Source organism: Coregonus clupeaformis, chromosome 6 (genome assembly GCF_020615455.1).
Source record: "Coregonus clupeaformis isolate EN_2021a chromosome 6, ASM2061545v1, whole genome shotgun sequence".
In the NCBI taxonomy this organism is placed as follows: domain Eukaryota; kingdom Metazoa; phylum Chordata; class Actinopteri; order Salmoniformes; family Salmonidae; genus Coregonus; species Coregonus clupeaformis.
Window position 1 is genome coordinate 5,185,472 of NC_059197.1, and position 23,704 is coordinate 5,209,175.

General features: G+C 44.0%; 1 protein-coding gene across 2 annotated transcripts; it reads left to right on the forward strand.

Annotated features, from left to right (window-relative positions):
• Positions 1-943: 943 nt before the first annotated feature.
• LOC121567548 (protein yippee-like 2) lies at positions 944-22,360 on the forward strand. 2 transcript variants are annotated; one of them, XM_041877679.2, is made up of 5 exons: positions 969-1,250; positions 10,926-11,163; positions 12,608-12,651; positions 12,903-13,011; positions 20,428-22,360. In XM_041877679.2, exons 2-5 carry the CDS (start codon positions 11,047-11,049, stop codon positions 20,515-20,517), a joined length of 360 nt encoding a protein of 119 aa, XP_041733613.1. In that variant the 5' UTR covers positions 969-1,250; positions 10,926-11,046; the 3' UTR covers positions 20,518-22,360. The 2 variants fall into 2 exon arrangements, with proteins under 2 accessions (XP_045073617.1, XP_041733613.1); XM_045217682.1 differs by lacking the exon at positions 20,428-22,360 and having other exon boundaries at positions 944-1,250; positions 12,903-13,898.
• The last annotated feature ends 1,344 nt before the right edge of the window (positions 22,361-23,704 follow it).

The following is a 23,704-nucleotide window of genomic DNA, read 5'->3' on the forward strand; positions in this document are numbered from 1 at the left end:
CGCTCTGATCCAGAGCGACTTACAGGAGCAATTAGGGTTAAGTGCCTTGCTCAAGGGCACATAGACAGATTTTTCACCTAGTCGGCTCGGGGATTCGAACCAGTGACGTTTCGGTTACTGGCCCAACGCTCTTAACCGCTAGGCTTGATATCTCACTAACATCCGGAGATATGGTATGTTATAACAACAATATAACAATCGCCAGACATCAGTCAGTATAGATTTAAAACATGATCTAAAGAATAAAATATACACCAATCGAGCATATTCAACAGAAAAAGCAACGCATCTATGTCTCGTGTCTCTCAGGATTCCGGCTAAATTACCATTAAACTCAGGTCATGTTTATAGATGTTGAAGCCATTTGGAAAGAAATTAGATTGTTTCTATCAAACAGCACGTCCCCAAGTATAAACATCAGATGGCGCTGATCTGCTTTCACACACAACTTTTACTTTCACCTCTTATCTTGAGTGTGGTTTAAAACCACCACTAGGAGGTAGCAATCAGTTACATAAAGATTTGAAACAAACTATCCGTTTTGCACGTTTTGGTTTTTACCCTAGCACTACACAGTTTATTCAAATTACCAACTCATCATCAAGCTTTGATTATATGAATCAGCTGTGTAGTGCTAGGACAAAAACCAAAACGTGCATCCATGGGGGACCCCAGGACCGAGTTTGGGGAACCCTGAAGTAGGGTCCAAGGAGAGTCCACCGAACGTCAAAACAAGTCATACGAAGAGTTAATCTTGGATCAAAAGTTCAGTTGTTGAAGTCCATAGTCCATTGCTGTGCCTATTCTGCCTATTTACATCATGTCAACACAATCTCTGAATGATATAGCTTTCCTCAGCAAATTCTTTAATACAGGTCTGTATCTGTCTCTGTCCTAAAACTGAATAGCACTGCAGGTAGCCAGCCTAACATTACGAGCAAGAGTATTGGTTGCTCCTGTCTATTCATAACCAATAAGCGCAGTGTTGCTATGCCTTATCGCTGTATTGGTTGGCGGACACGGCTGTCAATTTGTCTTCAGACGAAGTACAGTGTGGTTCTGTGCAATTACATCAAACTCAGTCTGGGCACCGCGCGCTTAAAAACATTGCGTCTGCACGACTTGCCAGTGCTGGAGAGGAAATTTACCTCGAAAGGAATGCGAAGAAGGATTTAGGTTTGGCATTGCTACGAGGAAAACGAGGAGGTGCGACTTTTTAAGTGATCAACATATTTTTCTTCTATTCAAAGGTAAATCTATGTAAATCCTTGCCATTATATATATATATATATTTGTGTTATAATGGGGAATATTTTGCTGTCATAATAATCCTTAAATTCAATTTCAGTTGCATAATGAAATGTTTGACCATTATGGTTGAATAGGCTATTATAAATGAATTGCCCAATGCAGTTCAGAATGTTGCAAGCTGGTTGTTTATGTTGCGGGCATGGATGGGATGGGATGGCGAGGTCTGCAGTGGAGCTGCTTGTTATTATTATTATTATTATTACACGTTACGCGTGGCCTGATCCTGCACCACCAGCAGCCGCAGGCAGTAATGGAACATAACTGCTTACAATATCAATATCATGATATGCAGTGGAGTAGCGCAAGGTCCGAGCAAGCCCCCCACCCGTTTTTGCCATGGGCCAGAGAGCAGAATGTGCCGTTTTCATGCTACTTTACACATTTTGGCATGAGGCTGAGAAAATTGTGCTGTTTTAGAGCTAATTTCCTGCTATTCTACACATTTTGCCATGAGGCTGATGCCATGCCAGTGAGCATAAGGCAATATAAGGGAGAGTTCCTGGGAGTTAAATGGTCGGGTGTAACAGGAATCTAAGGTTGTCTGCCCTAGGGTGCATTTTTTTTGCTAAAGTTTGGGCTGCCGGTTGCTGTGGCCAATCGGTACATTGTCACTGTCTGCTTCATGTTTATTATGGCTTCTGTGTTGGGTGTTTAATCATGTGTAGCCTATTCCCCCAGTTGACCATTGTCAAATTATTTATTTGCATGTATCCTATAGACAACTGGCGCTAATAGACAAATTACATTTACTCCTGAGGTACTGACCTGTTGCAACCTCTACAACCACTGTGATTATTATTTGACCCTGCTGATCATCTATAAACGTTTGAACATCTTGGAGAAAAATCTGGCCTTAATGGCCATGTACTGTTATAATCTCCACCCGGCACAGCCAGAAGGGGACCCCTCAGAGCCTGGTTCCTCTCTAGGTTTCTTCCTAGGTTTCTGCCTTTCTAGGGAGTTTTTCCTAGCCACCATGCTTCTACATCTGCATTGCTTGATGTTTGGGGTTTTAGGCTGGGTTTCTGTATAGCACTTTGTGACATCTGCTGATGTAAAAGGGCTTTATAAATACATTTGATTGATTTGTTGCCTTTACATTCGTAAAGTATTCAGACCCCTTGACTTCTTCCACATGTTGTTACGTTACAGCCTTATTCTAAAATGGATTAAATCGTTTTTTTCCTCATCAATCTACACACAATACCCCATAATGACAAAGCGAAAACAGATATCACATTTACATAAGTATTCAGATCCTTTACTCAGTACTTTGTTGAAGCACCTTTGGCAGCGATTACAGCCTCGATTATTGGGTATGACGCTACAAGCTTGACATTTGGGGAGTTTCTCCCATTCTTCTCTGCAGATCTTCTCAAGCTCTGTCAGGTTGGATGGGGAGCGTCGCTGCACAGCTATTTTCAGGTCTCTCCAGAGATGTTCGATCGGGTTCATGTCCGGGCTCTGGCTGGGCCACTCAAGGACATTCAGAGACTTGCCCGTAGCCACTCCTGCGTTGTCTTGGCTGTGTGCTTAGGATCATCAACCTTTGCCCCCGTCTGAGGTCCTGAGCAATCTGGAGCAGGTTTTCTTTAAGGATCTCTCTGTACTTTGCTCCATTCATCTTTCCCTCGATCCTGACTAGTCTCCCAGTCCCTGCCGCTGAAATACTTCCCCACAGCATGATGCTGCCATCACCATGCTTCACCGTAGGGATGGTGCCAGGTTTCCTCCAGACGTGACGCTTGGCATTCAGGCCAAAGAGTTGAATCTTGGTTTCATCAGACCAGAGAATCTTGTTTCTCATGGTCTGAGAGTCTTTAGGTGCCTTTTGGCAAATCCAAGCGGGCTGTCATGTGCCTTTTACTGAGGAGTGGCTTCCATCTGGCCACTCTACCATAAAGGCCTGATTGGTGGAGTGCTGCAGAGATGGTTGTCCTTCTGGAAGGTTCTCCCATCTCCACAGAGGACCTCTGGAGCTCTGTCAGAGTGACCATCAGGTTTTTGGTCATCTCCCTGACCAAGGCCCTTTTCCCCCGATTGCTCAGTTTGGCCGGGCGGCCAGCTCTAGGAAGAGTCTTGGTGTTTTTCCAAACTTCTTCCATTTAAGAATGATGGAGGCCAATGTGTTCTTGGGGACCTTCAATGCTGCAGAAATGTTTTGGTAACCTTTCGCAGATCTGTGCCTCAACACAATCCTGTCTCGGAGCTCTACGGACAATTCCTTCGACCTCATGGCTTGGTTTTTGCTCTGACATGCACTGTCAACTGTGGGACCTTATATAGACAGGTGTGTGCCTTTCCAAATCATCTCCAATCAATTTAATTTCCCACAGGTGGATTCCAATCAAGTTGTAGAAACATCTCAAGGATGAACAATGGAAACAGGATACACCTGAGCTCAATTTTGAGTCTCATAGCAAAGGTTCTGAATAATTATGTAAATGTGCAAAAACATTATGTGTAGATTGATGAAGGAAAATGTTTTATTTCATCAATTTTAGAATAAGGCTGTAACGTAATTAAATGTGGAAAAAGTCAAGGGTCTGAATACTTTCCGAATGCACTGTAGCACTTGCAACTCCTGTATAGGACTTTTCCGAGTGTGATGCTAAAAGGCAATGCTGAGTAAATACTTTTCCAGCATCATAATGTAAAGATAGATGTTTTTTCAAATAATGACATGTTACTGTACACACAACACAAGACAACATTTTGGATCAATGAGCACACTCATGAACAAGGTGTGTGTAGGTGTATATGTGCGTGTGTGCCTGCGCGTGTGTGTGAGTTTGTGTATGTTGAATCAACGTCCTTGCATTGCTAAACTGAGGCAACCCCACCATCTGTGGTGGCTAAAGGTCTGCCCTACATACAGTGATCCAGGCAGCCACTGTCTCTGACCCGGTTCATGTATGCAAATACACAAGCACCCAACCAGACACACAGCCAACAACACACACACACACACACACACCAGTCCGCCACCACTCTCTATGTATGAATGGGTAGGTAGGCTAACTGTATAGCTAGTAGGCTACTCATTGATTTCTGACTGAATCACAGAAACACAAATGAACATAGCCTCACTGACATACAGTTTCTTCAAGTCAATTATTACAGTAATATGCAGAGGCGCACGCACACACACCATAACATTTATGTCCTCCCCTCGAAGGCTCATACAAATCAAATAAGGGAAAACCCCAATAAAGGATTACATTGTTCACCCTCAAGATCAGATAAGGGGATTTGAGATTCGGTCTGTAGCTGTCAGTGATGTAACGCATCACTATGCTGTCTGTTGCCCCTGAAACAAAATGAGAGAGAGAGAGAGAGAAAGAGAGAGAGGAACTACATAAAGCCTCCCATTGGAACTGTGGGGCTGTGTGCTATGAAGGACAACTAGGACCCCAAACACAAGGACGCACGCTCCCCAGTCCGTCTCTCTCTCAGTCCCCTGGCTGCTATCGCTATCATCTTCCCTCTGACTGTTCGAGCGACCACAGCAGCAGCAGCAGCTTCTCTCCGGTTACATAAGCAAGGTTGTTGTTGTGATACCAGAGAGGACCTTTGGCTAGTAAGTGATGTGGCATGTAGTGTGGCACCCAGACTATACCAATACCAGACAGCTCAGCACATCAGCCTTCAGGGGCAAGGCAGACAGAAACAGGAGAAGATGATGATGATGATGATGATGATGTGTCAAAAAAACATGCTGGCAGTTTTTGCAAGCTCAGAGCATTGGCGGATCCCATCCCTGTTATCTTTTAGAGAATTATTTGACAGAGAGAGAATTTGTGTCTTGGTTTTAGTCTTTGGACTTATTCTTAGCGTTCTTAGATATTCTTCTGTGATATGAAACAAAGAGGCTTTGGTGCAAAGCAGGGTAGAGCTTCTCCATGCTGTGCTGTGTTGTTGTAGTGGCTGCATTTAGTCTACAAACAAATGCTGGGTCTTGAAAGAGATCCTTTTTTAGATGAGCGCATCAAAAGATGATCTGGTGTTTGAAAATGAGTGGAGGATTCGTCAATGTGTCGGTCAGCCTCTCACCTAAGAAACAACCGGTGCAACATAGGTTGAGTTATAAAATGTTCGAAACAAGTGAATATACAGGGCATTCGGAAAGAATTCAGACCCCTTGACTTTTTCCACATTTTGTTACGTTACAGCCTTATTCTAAAATTGATTCAATGGTTTTTTCCCCCATCATCAATCTACACACAATACACCATAACGACAAAGGAAAAACAGGTTTTTAGACTTTTTTGCTAATTTATATAAAATGAAAAAACAAAATATCACATTTGCATAAGTATTCAGACCCTTTACTCAGTACTTTGAAGCACCTTTGGCAGTGATTACAGCCTCAAGTCTTCTTGGGTATTACGCTACAAGCTTGGCACACTTGTATTTGGGGAGTTTCTCCCATTCTTCTCTGCAGATCGTCTCAAGCTCTGTCAGGTTTGATGGGGAGCGTCGCTGCACAGCTATTTTCAGGTCTCTCCAGAGATATTAGATTGGGTTCAAGTCCGGGCTCTGGCTGGGTCACTCAAGGACGTGCAGAGACTTGTCCCGAAGCCACTCCTGCGTTGTCTTGGCTGTATGCTTAGAGTCATTGTCCTGTTAGAAGGTGAACCTTCACCCCAGTCTGAGGTCCTGAGCGCTCTGGAGCAGGTTTTCATCAAGGATCTCTCTGTACTTTGCTCCGTTCATCTTTCCCCTCGATCCTGACTAGTCTCCCAGTCCCTCCCACTGAAAAATATCCCTACAGCATGATGCTGCCACCACCATGTTTCACCGTAGGGATGGTGCCAGGTTTCCTCCAGACGTGACGCTTGGCATTTAGGCCAAATAATTCAATATTGGTTTCATCAGACCAGAGAATCTTCTTTCTCATGGTCTGAGAGTCCTTTAGGTGCTTTTTGGCAAACTCCAAGCGGGCTGTCATGTGCCTTTTACTGAGGAGTGGCTTCCGTCTGGCCACTCTACCCTAAAGGCCTGATTGGTGGAGTGCTGCAGAGATGGTTGTCCTTCTGGAATGTTCTCCCATCTCCACAGCGGAACTCTGGAGCTCTGTCAGAGTGACCATTGGGTTCTTGGTCACCTCCCTGATCAAGGCCCTTCTCCCCCGATTGCTCAGTTTGGCCGGGCAGCCAGCTCTAGGAATAGTCTTGGTGGTTCCAAACTTCTTCCATTTAAGAATGAAGGGGGCCACTGTGTTCTTGGGGACCTTAAATGCTGCAGACATTTTTTGTGCCTCAAGATCTGTGCCTCAACACAATCCTGTCTCAGAGCTCTACGGACAATTCCTTCGACCTCATGGCTTGGTTTTTGCTCTGACATGCACTGTCAACTGTCAGACCTTATATAGACAGGTGTGTGCCTTTCCAAATCATGTCCAATCAATTGAATTTACCACAGGTGGACTCCAATCAAGTTGTAGAAACATCTCAAGGATGATCAATGGAAACAGGATGCACCTGAGCTCAATTTCGAGTCTCATAGCAAAGGGTCTGAATACTTATATAAGCAAGGTATTTTTGTATTTTTTTGCTTTGTCATTATGGGGTATTGTGTGTAGATTGATGAAGAAAAAAATAATTTAATCAATTTTATAATAAGGCTGTAAAGTAACTGTCACGACTTTGGCCGAGGCTGCCTCCCCTCCTTGTTCGGGCAGGCTTCGGCGTTCGTCGTCACCTGCTTACTAACCACTGCCGCCCCAATCATCATCACATTTGTCTTGTCAATCACACACACCTGGTTCTAATCCCCTCATTAGTCTGTGTATAAGTGTTCCCTCTGCCCCCTTGTCCTTGTGGGTGATTGTTATTTGTGAGAGTAGTATAGCTCAGTGGAGCTACTCATACATTTTGTTGCCAGGGTAGATTTTCCCCCTGTGCCATTGTATTATTGGATTCTACCTTTACCGTGTATTTGCCAGGGATGAGAGTTTCCCCTGTGCCTGTTTCGTTGATCGCTATTTGAGCGCAGTTATGTGTCAACGAAGGAATAAACTCTGTATTCGGTGATTACCCTCCTGCGCCTGACTCCTTTCATCACACTCATCACAGTAACATAATGTGAAAAAAGTCAAGGGGTCTGGATACTTTCCGAATACACTGTATTCACCATCTGTTACTCTCATTCTATACATATGTTACATGGAGACATAATATATATTATAACTGAGAGACCTGGACAAATGATTTTCTATATCTGAGTCGAGGGTGGAACATCATTACTAATCGAGGTGATTTGGAAGGCTAATGTGATTTGGTGCAGACAAGCCGGTCTCTCCGTTTGTAATGCACATGAGACTCACCTCTCATTTTATCTCTCAAGTCACTGACTGACATGGGAAAAGCTTGGGAATGGATCCTTTGGAAGGCCGTGACATAATGTTTCTCTTTCACAATACTTGATTTCACCATACTATATCAACACTGGTGTGTAAGTGTGTGTTTATATGTGTGTGTGTGCGAGGCGTGCCTGTGTGATATCCCCATGAGACAGAAATAGACCTAGGTAATCAAACCAGAAATAGACCTAGGTAATCAAACCAAAAATAGACCTAGGTAATCAAACCAAAAATAGACCTAGGTAATCAAACCAAAAATAGACCTAGGTAATCAAACCAGAAATAGACCTAGGTAATCAAACCAAAAATAGACCTAGGTAATCAAACCAAAAATAGACCTAGGTAATCAAACCAAAAATAGACCTAGGTAATCAAACCAGAAATAGACCTAGGTAATCAAACCAGAAATAGACCTAGGTAATCAAACCAAAAATAGACCTAGGTAATCAAACCAGAAATAGACCTAGGTAATCATACCACCCATTGCAGAGTGTGGTTGACTCGTCATCCATTAGCGACGGAACATATTGGATTCATAGAGTACATCATTGCTTTGACAGTAAACTGTAACTAAATATATTGAAGCTGTATTTAGCTCCATATTTCAAGATAATGACAGGGCAGGCCTTGAACCTGCTAGTTGACAGATATACAATGGGGAGAACAAGTATTTGATACACTGCCGATTTTGCAGGTTTTCCTACTTCCAAAGCATGTAGAGGTCTGTAATTTTTTATCATAGGTACACTTCAACTGTGAGAGACGGAATCTAAAACAAAAATCCAGAAAATCACATTGTATGATTTTTAACTAATTAATTTGCATTTTATTGCATGACATAAGTATTTGATCACCTACCAACCAGTAAGAATTCCGGCTCTCACAGACCTGTTAGTTTTTCTTTAAGAAGCCCTCCTGTTCTCCACTCATTACCTGTATTAACTGCACCTGTTTGAACTCGTTACCTGTATAAAAGACACCTGTCCACACACTCAATCAAACAGACTCCAACCTCTCCACAATTGCCAAGACCAGAGAGCTGTGTAAGGACATCAGGGATAAAATGGTAGACCTGCACAAGGCTGGGATGGGCTACAGAACAATAGGCAAGCAGCTTGGTGAGAAGGCAACAACTGTTGGCGCAATTATTAGAAAATGGAAGAAGTTCAAGATGACGGTCAATCACCCTTGGTCTGGGGCTCCATGCAAGATCTCACCTCGTGGGGCATCAATGATCATGAGGAAGGTGAGGGATCAGCCCAGAACTACACGGCAGGACCTGGTCAATGACCTGAAGAGAGCTGGGACCACAGTCTCAAAGAAAACCATTAGGAACACACTACGCCGTCATGGATTAAAATCCTGCAGCGCACGCAAGGTCCCCCTGCTCAAGCCAGCGCATGTCCAGGCCCGTCTGAAGTTTGCCAATGACCATCTGGATGATCCAGAGGAGGAATGGGAGAAGGTCATGTGGTCTGATGAGACAAAAATAGAGCTTTTTGGTCTAAACTCCACTCGCCGTGTTTGGAGGAAGAAGAAGGATGAGTACAACCCCAAGAACACCATCCCAACTGTGAAGCATGGAGGTGGAAACATCATTCTTTGGGGATGCTTTTCTGCAAAGGGGACAGGACGACTGCACCGTATTGAGGGGAGGATGGATGGGGCCATGTATCGCGAGATCTTGGCCAACAACCTCCTTCCCTCAGTAAGAGCATTGAAGATGGGTCGTGGCTGGGTCTTCCAGCATGACAACGACCCGAAACACACAGCCAGGGCAACTAAGGAGTGGCTCCGTAGAAGCATCTCAAGGTCCTGGAGTGGCCTAGCCAGTCTCCAGACCTGAACCCAATAGAAAATCTTTGGAGGGAGCTGAAAGTCCGTATTGCCCAGCGACAGCCCCGAAACCTGAAGGATCTGGAGAAGGTCTGTATGGAGGAGTGGGCCAAAATCCCTGCTGCAGTGTGTGCAAACCTGGTCAAGACCTACAGGAAACGTATGATCTCTGTAATTGCAAACAAAGGTTTCTGTACCAAATATTAAGTTCTGCTTTTCTGATGTATCAAATACTTATGTCATGCAATAAAATGCAAATTAATTACAATGTGATTTTCTGGATTTTTGTTTTAGATTCCGTCTCTCACAGTTGAAGTGTACCTATGATAAAAACAGACCTCTACATGCTTTGTAAGTAGGAAAACCTGCAAAATCAGCAGTGTATCAAATACTTGTTCTCCCCACTGTATATGTATCTAACCAAGGCTGTTTGACTAGATGAACCTCATTGCACCCAGGGTTTACTGCAGGGTTGGGGTCAATTCAGGAAGTTCCCATTCCAATATTCCTTAATGCGTTTCAATGAGGTAAATGTGGAATTGGAATTTCAAGTTTACTTCCTGAATTGACTGAATTTAAATGGAATTGACCACAACCCTGGTTTAGAGTAACAACCTGTTCCTAATTGGAGTCTATGGAGATTGTTGAGATTACTTGGATCTGTACTAAACTGTGCTTTAGCCTTATCCTCACATTTTTGTCCTAAAATGACAGAGAGAAAGAAAGGCTTCGAGGTTAGCGTGTGTCTGCGTGCGTGTGTGCGTGCGTGCGTGCGTGCGTTTGTGTGCGCGCAAGACCTCTGAGTGGTCTCTTTATGCCCCGGTCCCACACTGTTGGCTCAGAGGCAGAAGCCTACAGAGAAAACAAGGGCATGTCTTAAAGGCTTATAGTACACAGCCTTTCCCTTACAAGCCTCTTTGAGTTAACAGTCTAAAGTGAAATTATTTTAAGGCTACTGTCTCTCAGTATAATACAATGATCATGAGATCACAGTCTATGCTTGACTCAGTATAGAATACCTCAGCGACCATGTTGGCATTTGTCATCTATCATAGGCTACATACACATTCATGCTCTGTCATGCTCCACTGCAAAGTAATTTCACTACTGTACTTCATATGCAGAGAACATATGGAGGCTAACAGATTTTTGTATTTTACAGTGTCAAAAGATAGCCAATGATATGCATTATGCAGCCATGTAAAGGTATCCCTGTGGGAGCTCATAATTTTTTTTTCTCCAAGGCACTCCAGTTAAAATCTCTTTATATCCACACACGGATTATCCTGGACTCAGATCTGTTTGTGCTGTGTTGCCAACAACCTACACAGGGATTAGGTCAAAAACAACAACGAGGTTTCGACTATAGACCACCTTCATCAGATTGTGTATCTCCTGTGCTCCGCTTCAACAGGTGTGTGCCTCCCGCCCCGCCCCCCACAACGGCCCTCACCTGTGTGTTGCGGTGCTTCCCCTGCGAGCCTAGCTGGGCCGGCAGCCCCTTCCTGCACCGTCCCCCCACCCCGCCACACCCGATGGTCAGGATGACGCGCTCCAAGACCTTCCAGGCCTACCTGCCCAGCTGCCACCGAACCTACAGCTGCATCCACTGCAGAGCGCACCTGGCCAACCACGACGAGCTCATCTCCAAGGTGAATACTGACTTTAACATACCGACCACAACTGTCCATTCCCTAATAACACTGCTTGCTCTAATTGTGTTTCCCTCAATCTATTCCACATTTCCTTTAAAGAGCCGCTGAACATGCCGATTGGCACGTATGTTTTTCTGTTGCTCATTAGAAAAACTAGATTTCAGTCTTGGATGTGTGTTTCCTAACCGATTCCGCATTTGGTTAATGATGTTTGTCCCCCGTGAGACACTGTAGATGTGGAAGCCTATTTCACTTTCCTCAAAGTCCCCTGAATGAATCTAAGAACTTGCAGAGGATGTTTTAGTCACGCAATTTTAGATCTAACTAAGTTGTTTGGTGCAGTATTTCTCAAGTAAAAAAATGCCTGACGTGTTGTCTTATGTAAACAGTCGGAGCTGCTGGGCAGGTCTGTCTCACTGTCTATGCTATTGGATTGAGAGCAATCACCGCAGCTGTTCACCCCATGTTATTGGGCAAATGGACATCGTCATTTACCCGTTGTGACGCACGGATGTTCCAAACAAAATTTTAGACGAGACTTATCCTAATTACACACTGTACTACATCTTTACACTAGAATAACGGTTTCTGACTCATATCGATGCCACATAGGCCGTTTTCAAAGGGATTCATTGCTTTTTAAAGGCAGTCCATCTTTAAAGCCCAGCCCTACCACACCTGGGTGGTGTTCATTAGGGCATGCAGCGGAAAACGTTTTCAAATGTTTTGCAACAGAAAATTAGAGTATTTCTTGTTTGACAAGTCCAGATAGACACTCCGTGTTTCAGTCCGTTTTCTTCTGTTTTGTGCCGAATGAACTTGACCCTGATTCTACTAATCAAGGGTTTGGTAATAAGTTGAATCATGTATTTAAGGGAAACACTGCCCTGCAAGTCATTCCCAAGAGAGAGCATGAGAGAACATGCTACTGTTTGGCTCCAGGACTTACTTGGAAGAGATGTCCATCTTAACGTGACTTCCCTGGTTAAATAAAGGATATACTGTATAAATACTGTAGTTTTTACAGATTAATTAGAACTTTCAATGCATCGCACTGTAATAACTGGAAAGGTATTGAGTGCTTGCTGCAGCTGTCTTAAAGCTCTGCTGGCAGACTCCTTCACACTTGGACCTAGTATTACAGCTGATGCTGCACTTTCAGACTGGAAACGAGCCTACTGCACCTGCTCATTTCACCGCCATCATACTTCCACAGCTTGTGTGGGTGTGTGTGTTTGTATGTTAGAATATTACTATTTCCATGTGCTACACTATGTAAAGTAAACCCTCACCTGTACAGAAGGCACATGTGTCTGTCAGTCAGTCAGTCAGTCTTACTTTAAAGGCAAAATCTGGGATATTTCCTGCTGTTCAATGATCACGCCAATGAAGTGGCGGGGCTGAGGATCCTTTTTAACCTACTTATCTTCTTCTCATGCAGTCTTTCCAGGGGAGCCAAGGCAGAGCTTATCTGTTCAACTCAGTGTGAGTATCAGTGTGTTTGCATGTAGATACAGTACAGCCATGATCCAGTTCTCAGCCCACGAGCACAATCACAATGAGTATGAAATGAAGATGCTCATTCCTACTGTATGAACACGGTCCCTATCTAGCTCAGTATGAAGTGCCTTTGGGCAATATTATCTAGTGTGTGAGTGGGCGTTATGACTCAGTATAGACAGGCAACAGCTTATGAGCTTGCTTTCTCTTGCTCTCTCTCGCTCTCTCTCTCTCAGGGTGAACGTGGGGTGTGGGCCGGCGGAAGAGAGAGTGTTGCTCACGGGGCTGCATGCTGTGGCAGATATCTACTGTGAGAACTGCAAGACAACTCTGGGTTGGAAATATGTGAGTGTAAGAGTGTGCACGTGTCTGGGGGGGGCAGATACTGTATCTAGAGTTAGAGAGGATAGGCACTGGCACATTATTACCTTCATTAGTAATACCTTATTAGATCGTTGTAGAATTGAAATGCTGTGAACTAATAAAGGTTTTGGAACAATTGAGTGTGCAGGCCCTACTTCACTGTTCATGTTATCGTATTTACATGGCTGAGTTCTGGTCTTAATTTTGAATCCTGAGACTATTTTGGGCCCATCATTCCTAATATCAGTGTAACATTACAGTACAAAGGCTGACTCAGTAAAGGGACTCCTTGCAGTCCCAATCTTGATCTAAGGGGCATATTTCTCATGATGTAGGCCTATACATTTTCCAAGTACTCAATCAACCGAAGTTGACCTCCTTCTCCTAGTTCAAATATGTTTATTATTATTATTTTAAAATTTTTAAATATATAGGGGAAAATGCACATTAATCAACATCAATATTACAATAATGCAACATCCATGTAAATGTGCCAGGGTTAGCCAAAAGCTAATTTGCACCCGTAGTCCCAGGGCAGGTAAAGGCAATTATACTGCCACAATACAAATACACACTAAAACAATACAAAATACAAATACTTGACATCCAATAATATATAATTCTAACAACAACAACAACTTATTCGTAATAAAAACACTGTAATCTTACATATGAGGAACCACAGATAACTCATGTGCACAGGTTTGGATAGATTTGAGCCATGTTTTCAATTTAAATGTAAAAGTGCAATAATCAGTGCAGCTTTTCAAGTCCATGAGCATTGCAATCCAGTATATTGTGTCACGCCCTGGCTCGGGGGACTCTCTTATGTTGAGCCAGGGTGTTAGTTTCTATGTTTTGTGTTGTAGGTTGTGGGTCTAGTTTGATTATTTCTATGTTGGCCTGAGTGACTCCCAATCAGAGGCAACGAGTGTCAGCTGTCAGCTGGTTGTCTCTGATTGGGAGCCATATTTAAACAGTCGGCTTTTCTTTCGTGTTTGTGGGATTTTGTTTCAAGTCTGTTTATGTTTGACCGTGTACTGTCACGTATCGTTTGTTGTTTTGTTCGTGTTTCCTTCAGTGTTAATAAATATGTTTGCATTCGACGCTGCGCATTGGTCCTCTCTTACCGGCGATCGTGACATATTGTAGCTCTAACAGAGAAGGCCGATTGACCGAATATGCTGTGTCGAAAAGGGACAACGCAATCCCCTCTAGTTACTGCTCTTGTTATCCTGGAGGTGTTTTCCTTGAGCATGATATGCCGGCATAGAGGTGGAGGGGCAAGACCATGCAGGATCTTAAAGACAAGGCTTGCATCTACATACTGCTTAAAGCTATCCAGACTGAATAAATTATGTTTGTGAATGATGTGACAATGGTGGTAACTGTTTGGTTTGTTATCAAAAACCTTAAGTGTTTGTTTGTAGAGTGATTCAATTGGTTTCAGAATAGTAGCCATTCATGCTGGGCTGTCCACACTGAGATAACTGTAGTGATTCAAGACCAGTTTTACCAGCAACAAGAACAACTGCTTATCCAATCACAAATTAGACAAAGGGTTAGAATCCATTCAAAAAAATATATCTGTTTTAATGTATACAAAATAAGAAGGCCCTATAAATAATGTAGCCTACAAATAATGTAGCCAATATATATATAATGTAGCCTATATACAGGTTAATGTACCCTATATCTAATGTGCCTTCGGAAAGTATTCAGACCCCTTGACATTTTCCACATTTTGCTACGTTACAGCCTTATTCTAAAATTGATTAAATAAATACAAATCCTCGGCAAGCTACACACAATACCCCATAATGACAAAGTGAAAACAGGTTTTTAGACATTTTAGCAAAAAAAAACAGAAATACCTTATTTACATAAGTATTCAGACCCTTTGCTATGAGACTCGAAATTGAGCTCAGGTGCATCCTGTTTCCATTGATCATCCTTGAGATGTTTCTACAACTTGATTGGAGTCCACCTGTGGTAAATTCAATTGATTGGACATGATTTGGAAGGGCACACACCTGTCTATATAAGGTCCCACAGTTGACAGTGCATGTCAGAGCAAAACCAAGCCATGAGGTTGAAGGAATTATCCGTAGAGCTGGGATTGTGTCGAGGCACAGATCTGGGGAAGGGTACCAAAACAGTTCTGCAGCATTGAAGGTCCCCAAGAACACAGTGGCCTCCATCATTCTTAAATGGAAGAAGTTTGGAACCACCAAGCCTCTTCCTAGAGCTGGTCACCCGGCCAAACTGAGCAATCAGGGGAGAAGGGCCTTGGTCAGGGAGGTGACCAAGAACCCGATGGTCACTCTGACAGAGCTCTAGAGTTCCGCTGTCACGTCTACACCCGCTCCCCCTCTCCGGTGCTCGAGGTCACCAGTTCACTCATCATTACGCACACCTGCGCTTCATTATGGGACTCACCTGGACTCCATCACGTCATTGATTACCTCCCCTATATCTGTCACTCCCTCAGGTTCATTGCCCAGTCAGCATTGATGTTATGTTTCTCATGTCCAGACGCTGTTCTTGGTTTGTTCTATGTTTATTTATTATTAAACCCTCACCCTGTACTTGCTTCTCGTCTCCCAGCGTCTGTGTTACAGAATGCTGATTCAACAATTGGAAGCAACAGGAATTTTTCTGGTGTCGTAGCTAAGCAGGGTCGGGCCTGATTAGTACTTGGTTGGGAGACTGCTTGGGAATACCAGATGCTGGAAGCTTTTACAGAATGCTGACTCTCAGCCAGTTTGTCAGGCTCCCATGCCTCAGCCGGCTCGTCAGGCTCCCATGCCTCAGCCGGCTCGTCAGGCTCCCATGCCTCAGCTGGCCCAGTCAGGCTCCCATGCCTCAGCTGGCCCCGTCAGGCTTCCATGCCTCAGCCGGCTCGTCAGGCTCGCATGCCTCAGCCGGCCCACTCAGGCTCCCATGCTTCAGCCGGCCCCCTCAGGCTCCCAGTACTGAGTAAAGGGTCTGAATACTTATATAAATGTGATATTTCCGTTTGTTATTTTTTATACATTTGCAAAGAATTGTAAAAATCAGTTTTTGCTTTGTCATTATGGGGTATTGTGTGTAGATTGATGAGGGGAAAAAACTATTTTATCAATTTTAGAATAAGGCTGTAACCTAACAAAATGTGGAAAAAGTCAAGGAGTCTGAATACTTTCCGAAGGCACTGTATAATGTAGTGTGTATATATAATGTAGCCTATATATAATGTAGCCTATATATAATGTGGCCTATATATATGAGGAGATAGATGTGGACATCAATCTGAGTTGTACTGAAAAAGACATACAGTTACTGTTCCTTGTGGAACACAAATGTATACATTATATACACTACCATTCAAAAGTTTGGGGTCACTTAGAAACATCCTTGTTTTCCATGAAAACATACATGAAATGAGTTTGAATAGGAAATATAGCAACATGCATAGGAAATGTAGTCATTAACAAGATTAGAAATAATGATTTTTAATATAAATAATAATTGTGTCCTTCAAACTTTTCTTTCATCAAAGAATCCTACATTTGCAGCTATTACAGCCTTGCAGACCTTTGGCATTCTAGTTGTCAATTTGCTGTATACAGTTGAAGTCGGAAGTTCACATACACCTTAGCCAAATACATTTAAACTCAGTTTTTCACAATTCCTGACATTTAATCCTAGTAAAGATTCCCTGTCTTATGTCAGTTAGGATCACCACTTTATTTTAAGAATGTGAAATGTCAGAATAATAGTAGAGAGAAGGATTTATTTAAGCTTTTATTTCTTTCATCACATTCCCAGTGGGTCAGAAGTTTACATACACTCAATTAGTATTTGGTAGCATTACCTTTAAACTGTTTAACTTGGGTCAAACGTTTTGGGTAGCCTTCCAGAAGCTTCCCACAATAAGTTGGGTGAATTTTGGCCCATTCCTCCTGACAGAGCTGGTGTAACTGAGTCAGGTTTGTAGGCCTCCTTGCTCGCACATGCTTTTTCAGTTCTGGCCACAAATGTTCTATAGGATTGAGGTCAGGGCTTTGTGATGGCCACTCCGATACCTTGACTTTGTTGTCCTTAAACCATTTTGCCACAACTTCAATATATCCACATAATTTTCCTTCCTCATGATGCAATCTATTTTGTGAAGTGCACCAGTCCCTCCTGCAGCAAAGCACCCCCACAGCATGATGCTGCCACCCCCGTGCTTCACAGTTGGGATGGTGTTCTTCGTCTTGCAAGCATCCCCCTTTTTCCTCCAAACATAACGATGGTCATTATGGCCAAACAGTTCTATTTTTGTTTCATCAGACCAGAGGACATTTCTCCAAAAAGTACGATCTTCGTCCCCATGTGCAGTTTGTGCCGGTTTTGGAGCAGTGGCTTCTTCCTTGTTGAGCGGTCTTTCAGGTTATGTCAATATAGGACTCGTTTAACTGTGGATATAGATACTTTTGTACTTGTTTCCTCCAGCTTCTTCACAAGGTCCTTTGCTGTTGTTCTGTGATTGATTTGCACTTTTCGCACCAAAGTACGTTAATCTCTAGGAGACATAACGCGTCTCCTTCCTGAGTGGTATGACGGCTGCGTGGTCCCATGGTGTTTATACTTGCTTACTATTGTTTGTACAGATGAACGTGGTACCTTCAGGCGTTTGGAAATTGCTCCTAAGGATGAACCAGACTTGTGGAGGTCTACAATTTTTTTGGGCTGATTTCTTTAGATTTTCCCATGATGTCAAGCAAAGAGGCATGGAGTTTGAAGGTAGGCCTTGAAATACATCCACAGTTACACCTCCAATTGACTCAAATGATGTCAATTAGGCTATCAGAAGCGTCTAAAGCCATGACATCATTTTCTGGAATTTTCCAAGCTGTTTAAAGTTACAGTCAACTTAGTGTATGTAAACTTCTGAACCACTGGAATTGTGATACAGTGAATTATAAGTGAAATAATCTGTCTGTAAACAATTGTTGGAAAAATTACTTGTGTCATGCACAAAGTAGATGTCCTAACCAACTTGCCAAAACTATAATTTGTTAACAATAATTTTTTTGAGTGGTTGAAAAACTTGTTTTAATGACTCCAACCTAAGTGTATGTAAACTTCCGACTTCAACTGTATATACACTGCTCAAAAAAATCACTAAAATAACACATCCTAGATCTGAATGAATGAAATAATCTTATTAAATACATAGTTGAATGTGCTGACAACAAAATCACACAAAAATTATCAATGGAAATCAAATTTATCAACCCATGTAGGTCTGGATTTGGAGTCACCCTCAAAATTAAAGTGGAAAACCACACTACAGGCTGATCCAACTTTGATGTAATGTCCTTAAAACAAGTCAAAATGAGGCTCAGTAGTGTGTGTGGCCTCCACGTGCCTGTATGACCTCCCTACAACGCCTGGGCATGCTCCTGATGAGGTGGCGGATGGTCTCCTGAGGGATCTCCTCCCAGACCTGGACTAAAGCATCCGCCAACTCCTGGACAGTCTGTGGTGCAACGTGGCGTTGGTGGATGGAGCGAGACATGATGTCCCAGATGTGCTCAATTGGATTCAGGTCTGGGGAACGGGCGGGCCAGTCCATAGCATCAATGCCTTCCTCTTGCAGGAACTGCTGACACACTCCAGCCACATGAGGTCTAGCATTGTCTTGCATTAGGAGGAACCCAGGGCCAACCGCACCAGCATATGGTCTCACAAGGGGTCTGAGGATCTCATCTCGGTACCTAATGGCAGTCAGGCTACCTCTGGCGAGCACATGGAGGGCTGTGCGGCCCCCAAAGAAATGCCACCCCACACCATGACTGACCCACCGCCAAACCGGTCATGCTGGAGGATGTTGCAGGCAGCAGAACGTTCTCCACGGCGTCTCCAGACTCTGTCACTTCTGTCACATGTGCTCAGTGTGAACCTGCTTTCATCTATGAAGAGCACAGGGCGCCAGTGGCGAATTTGCCAATCTTGGTGTTCTCTGGCAAATGCCAAACGTCCTGCACGGTGTTGGGCTGTAAGCACAACCCCCACCTGTGGACATCGGGCCCTCATACCACCCTCATGGAGTCTGTTTCTGACCGTTTGAGCAGACACATGCACATTTGTGGCCTGCTGGAGGTCATTTTGCAGGGCTCTGGCAGTGCTCCTCCTGCTCCTCCTTGCACAAAGGCGGAGGTTGCAGTCCTGCTGCTGGGTTGTTTCCCTCCTACGGCCTCCTCCACGTCTCCTGATGTACTGGCCTGTCTCCTGGTAGCGCCTCCATGCTCTGGACACTACGCTGACAGACACAGCAAACCTTCTTGCCACAGCTCGCATTGATGTGCCATCCTGGATGAGCTGCACTACCTGAGCCACTTGTGTGGGTTGTAGACTCCGTCTCATGCTACCACTAGAGTGAAAGCACCGCCAGCATTCAAAAGTGACCAAAACATCAGCCAGGAAGCATAGGAACTGAGAAGTGGTCTGTGGTCACCACCTGCAAAACCAGTCCTTTATTGGGGGTGTCTTGCTAATTGCCTATAATTTCCACCTGTTGTCTATTCCATTTGCACAACAGCATGTGAAATGTATTATCAATCAGTGTTGCTTCCTAAGTGGACAGTTTGATTTCACAGAAGTGTGATTGACTTGGAGTTACATTGTGTTGTTTACGTGTTCCCTTAATTTTTTTGAGCAGTGTATGATATAGATGTGGACAGCTTTATATTTGCACTGAAGTATAATTGTGCCACCATGTTCAGTACTTAGTAAAGGTGGTATTTCTAGCAGCAGGTCAATGTGGAACACACAGCCGGTCCACATACCAGCTGTCCAGTTTATCAGCCTGGTCACTACCACTTCCCCCCTCAGACCCCTGTGTGTGTGTGTGTGTGTGTGTGTGTGTGTGTGTGTGTGTGTGTGTGTGTGTGTGTGTGTGTGTGTGGGGGGGGTGTTATGACTCACACGTACCTCACACGTCTGCCCAGATATAACGAAACGTGGGGCGAGGCCATTAATATCCCTGAAACGGTTGTTTCTACAACGCCATCCGAGTTCAACAGACGCTTGACCCAGTGGACTTCCAGACCATGAAACCTGATAACGCCTCTCTCTGCTTGAAAAGGAAAGACTACATATGATTGAGATGTACAGTAAAAACACATTTGACTACATTTGTAATCTGCAGTGGCCCACAGCACTCTCTGCAATGCTCCATTATATAACATGGTTCAGTAAGGTTGGAGGCGAAATCAGAGGACAGTGTTTTCAATGGCAATGAGTGTGAAGTCTTTCATCCCGGAAAAGCCTCATCTTCTTTCTCCCCTTCCTCCTTCTCTCTCCCCCTCCCTCTTTTCCACCCCTTCCTCCCTCCATCTCTTCCCCCACCCTGACACTCCCCCACAGGAGCATGCCTTTGAGAGCAGTCAGAAGTACAAGGAGGGCAAGTTCATCATTGAGCTGGCCCACATGATCAAGGACAACGGCTGGGACTGAAAGACGAAGCGTCGTCCATGACTCGGTTGGGGGTTGAATGGGGGTGGATGGGAGGGAAGGAGGTGAGTGTGTGGGTGAGTGTGCGACTTTGATTTACCATGGACCTCTGTCCTCCTCTCCGTTCACCCTCCCCTCCTGATGACACACACCAGCAGCCTCCAGGGTGGAGGTAGTAGGGGAGTGTGGGTGAGGCTGTAGTAGCAGCCTGACCTGCCCCTCTGGGCTCTGTGTGTGTCTGGACTGGAGGAGGATGTCATTTGGGATGGATGGACACCACCAGACACACACGCAATGGCAAGCAAACACACACCCACACACACGTGCATACACACACACAAACACAAACAGCCATGCATGTCCCAGACCAACATCCCAGCCTGATGGGTAGCTCTTCAGATAGAGAGCCTGGCCAAGGCCAGTGTTGTTGTGTTACTATCTATGTTAGGGCTGGCTGGCCTGAAGTGTGAGGAGGGACCAGGCCCTGGCATGGTCAGTAGCCTTGGGTTAAAGAGCTGATGGGAGCTCTCGTCTGTATGTGAATGAGATGGCCTAAGATGATTATCCCCAAATCCAGCTGATCTGATCCACCCAAGGCTGTGCCAGCTGAAACAATGATGAGGCCTGGTGTTAAGGTTTGGCACTGAGGCCTGTGGGGGCTGGGCGGGGAAAGGGTTGAGGGGAGGAGGGTCAGGGAGAGGGCAGGTCCTGATTATGGATTCTAATCCACCCTGGTTGTGGGGTTGTAGTAAAAGCTGGTTGCACAGCCGTGTGACCCACTCCAGGTCTTACCGGCAGCAGTTTTTGTTGTGAGAGTCAGGATGATAGGGAGTGTGAAAGGATTCAAGGATATGTCTAAACTCTGAGAAGAATCTGATCAGTCAGTGCTTTGGCATTCTCCATCATCCGTAGATGCCTGAAATCATGTCTTGGGATGTTTGGATCCTTCATGTGTTGTGTCTGATGTAAATTATGATAAATCTACCATCACCACTTTGGATTAAATTTGAACTATGGAATTGAACATCTTTGACTTTTGAAGCTCTGACTTGAACATGCTTGGAGATTGGTTCTAGTGTTTTGGCCTGGTGTGGTAACTGAAAGCGGTTGGGATGTGAAGGCCTTTAGGAGATGCTCATATGAAGTTCTGAAAAGTTGACGTTCTGAAGCTTTCTTTCAGTCTGGGATGACCATAGCAGTTCATAGATTGTTACACACACTAACTTACTACCTGGCCCTCACTTAAAACACTGAACAGCGAAGCCGTACAGTAGACCTGTGGATTTTTCTAAACAGAAGCCAACTAAGCAGCACAACTAATCAAACTAATCTTCCTGGTATCTACGACAACTGACTGACAGTCGAGACTTCCAATCAGAGTCTGTAGAAGTCCCTAGCACAACCAAAGAACACACCCATCTACAATAAATTGACCAAACACAAGATACATTTTTTTTTTGCTTAGGTCAAAGTGTTGCAAAACGTGGGGTTGAGAATTGTTGTTGAATGCCAAGGTTATGGATAACCTTTCTCTGTGATATAATGCATTATGATTTTTGTAAATTACAGATCTTAATATATACATATTATAATTTATGTCAATCTCTGACTGTGTTACTAAATGTAAATAGTAATATGTAATGTCTCTTTTATCTGTGATCGTCATGATTATGATTTGGATTCTTGCCATGCTTTCTCTCTGGTATATCCCTCGTCGGTTGAAGGATATTTACTACTTTTTTACTCTTTGAAAATGTTTCAATTTTAGTGTCTTTTGTAAAGGAGGAGATAGGAGTGACAATATCATTGGAACTTGGTCAATTAAAGCATCACCTTGATACCTGTATTGGATGTGTTCTGCGTGCTATGTTGGTCTTGGATATACATCACCATAATGTATCAAGTATCAGGGTCCATGTTCTTTTGTATAGAATAGAATATTATAGTGACATAGAATATGATAGTGACATAGATTACGATACTGACATTGGCTAAGGACAGACCAGAGCTATATATATACAGCCATATACAATAGCCTACATCTCGTATACATATGCTAATACACTGTACATATACAGTGCATTCGAAAGTATTCAGACCCCTTGACTTTTTCCACATTTTGTTATGTTACAGCCTTATTCTAAAATGGATTAAATTCAAAAACAGGTTTGTTAATAATGAAAAACAGAAATATGACATTTACATAAGTATTCAGACACTTTACTCAGTACTTTGTTGAGCACCTTTGGCAGTGATTACAGCATCGAGTCTTCTTGGGTATGACGCTACAAGCTTGACACACCTGTATTCGGGGAGTTTCTCCCATTCTTCTCTGCAGATCCTCTCAAACTCTGTCAGGTTGGATGGTTGCACAGCTATTTTCAGGTCTCTCCAGAGATGTTCGACCGGGTTCAAGTCCGGGCTCTGGCTGGTACTACTCAAGGACATTCAGAGACTTGTCCCGAAGCCACTCCTGCATTGTCTTGGCTGTGTGCTTAGGGGCGTTGTCCTGTTGGAAGGTGAACCGTCACCCCAGTCTGAGGTCCTGAGTGCTCTGGAGCAGGTTTTCATCAAGGATCTCTCTGTACATTGCTCCGTTCATCTTTCCCTCGATCCTGACTAGTCTCCCAGTCCCTGCCGCTGAAAAACATCCCAACAGAATGATGCTGCCACCACCATGCTTCACCGTAGGGATGGTGCCAGGTTTCCTCCAGACGTGACACTTGGCATTCAGGCCAAAGAGTTCAATCTTGTTTCTCATTGTCTGAGAGTCCTTTAGGTGCCTTTTGGCAAACTCCAAGCGGGCTGTCATGTGCCTTTTACTGAGGAGTGGCTTCCGTCAGGCCACTACCATAAAGGCCTGATTGGTGGAATGCTGCAGAGATGGTTGTCCTTCCGGAAGGTTCTCCTATCTCCAGAGGGACTCTGGAGCTCTGTCAGAGTGACCATCGGGTTCTTGGTCACCTCCCTGACCAAGGCCCTTCTCCCCCGATTGCTCAGTTTGGCCGGGCGGCCAGCTCTAGGAATAGTCTTGGTGGTTCCAAACTTCTTCCATTTAAGAATGATGGAGGCCACTGTGTTCTTGGGGACCTTCAATGCTGCAGAAATGTTTTGGTAACCTTTCGCAGATCTGTGCCTCAACACAATCCTGTCTCGGAGCTCTACGGACAATTCCTTCGACCTCATGGCT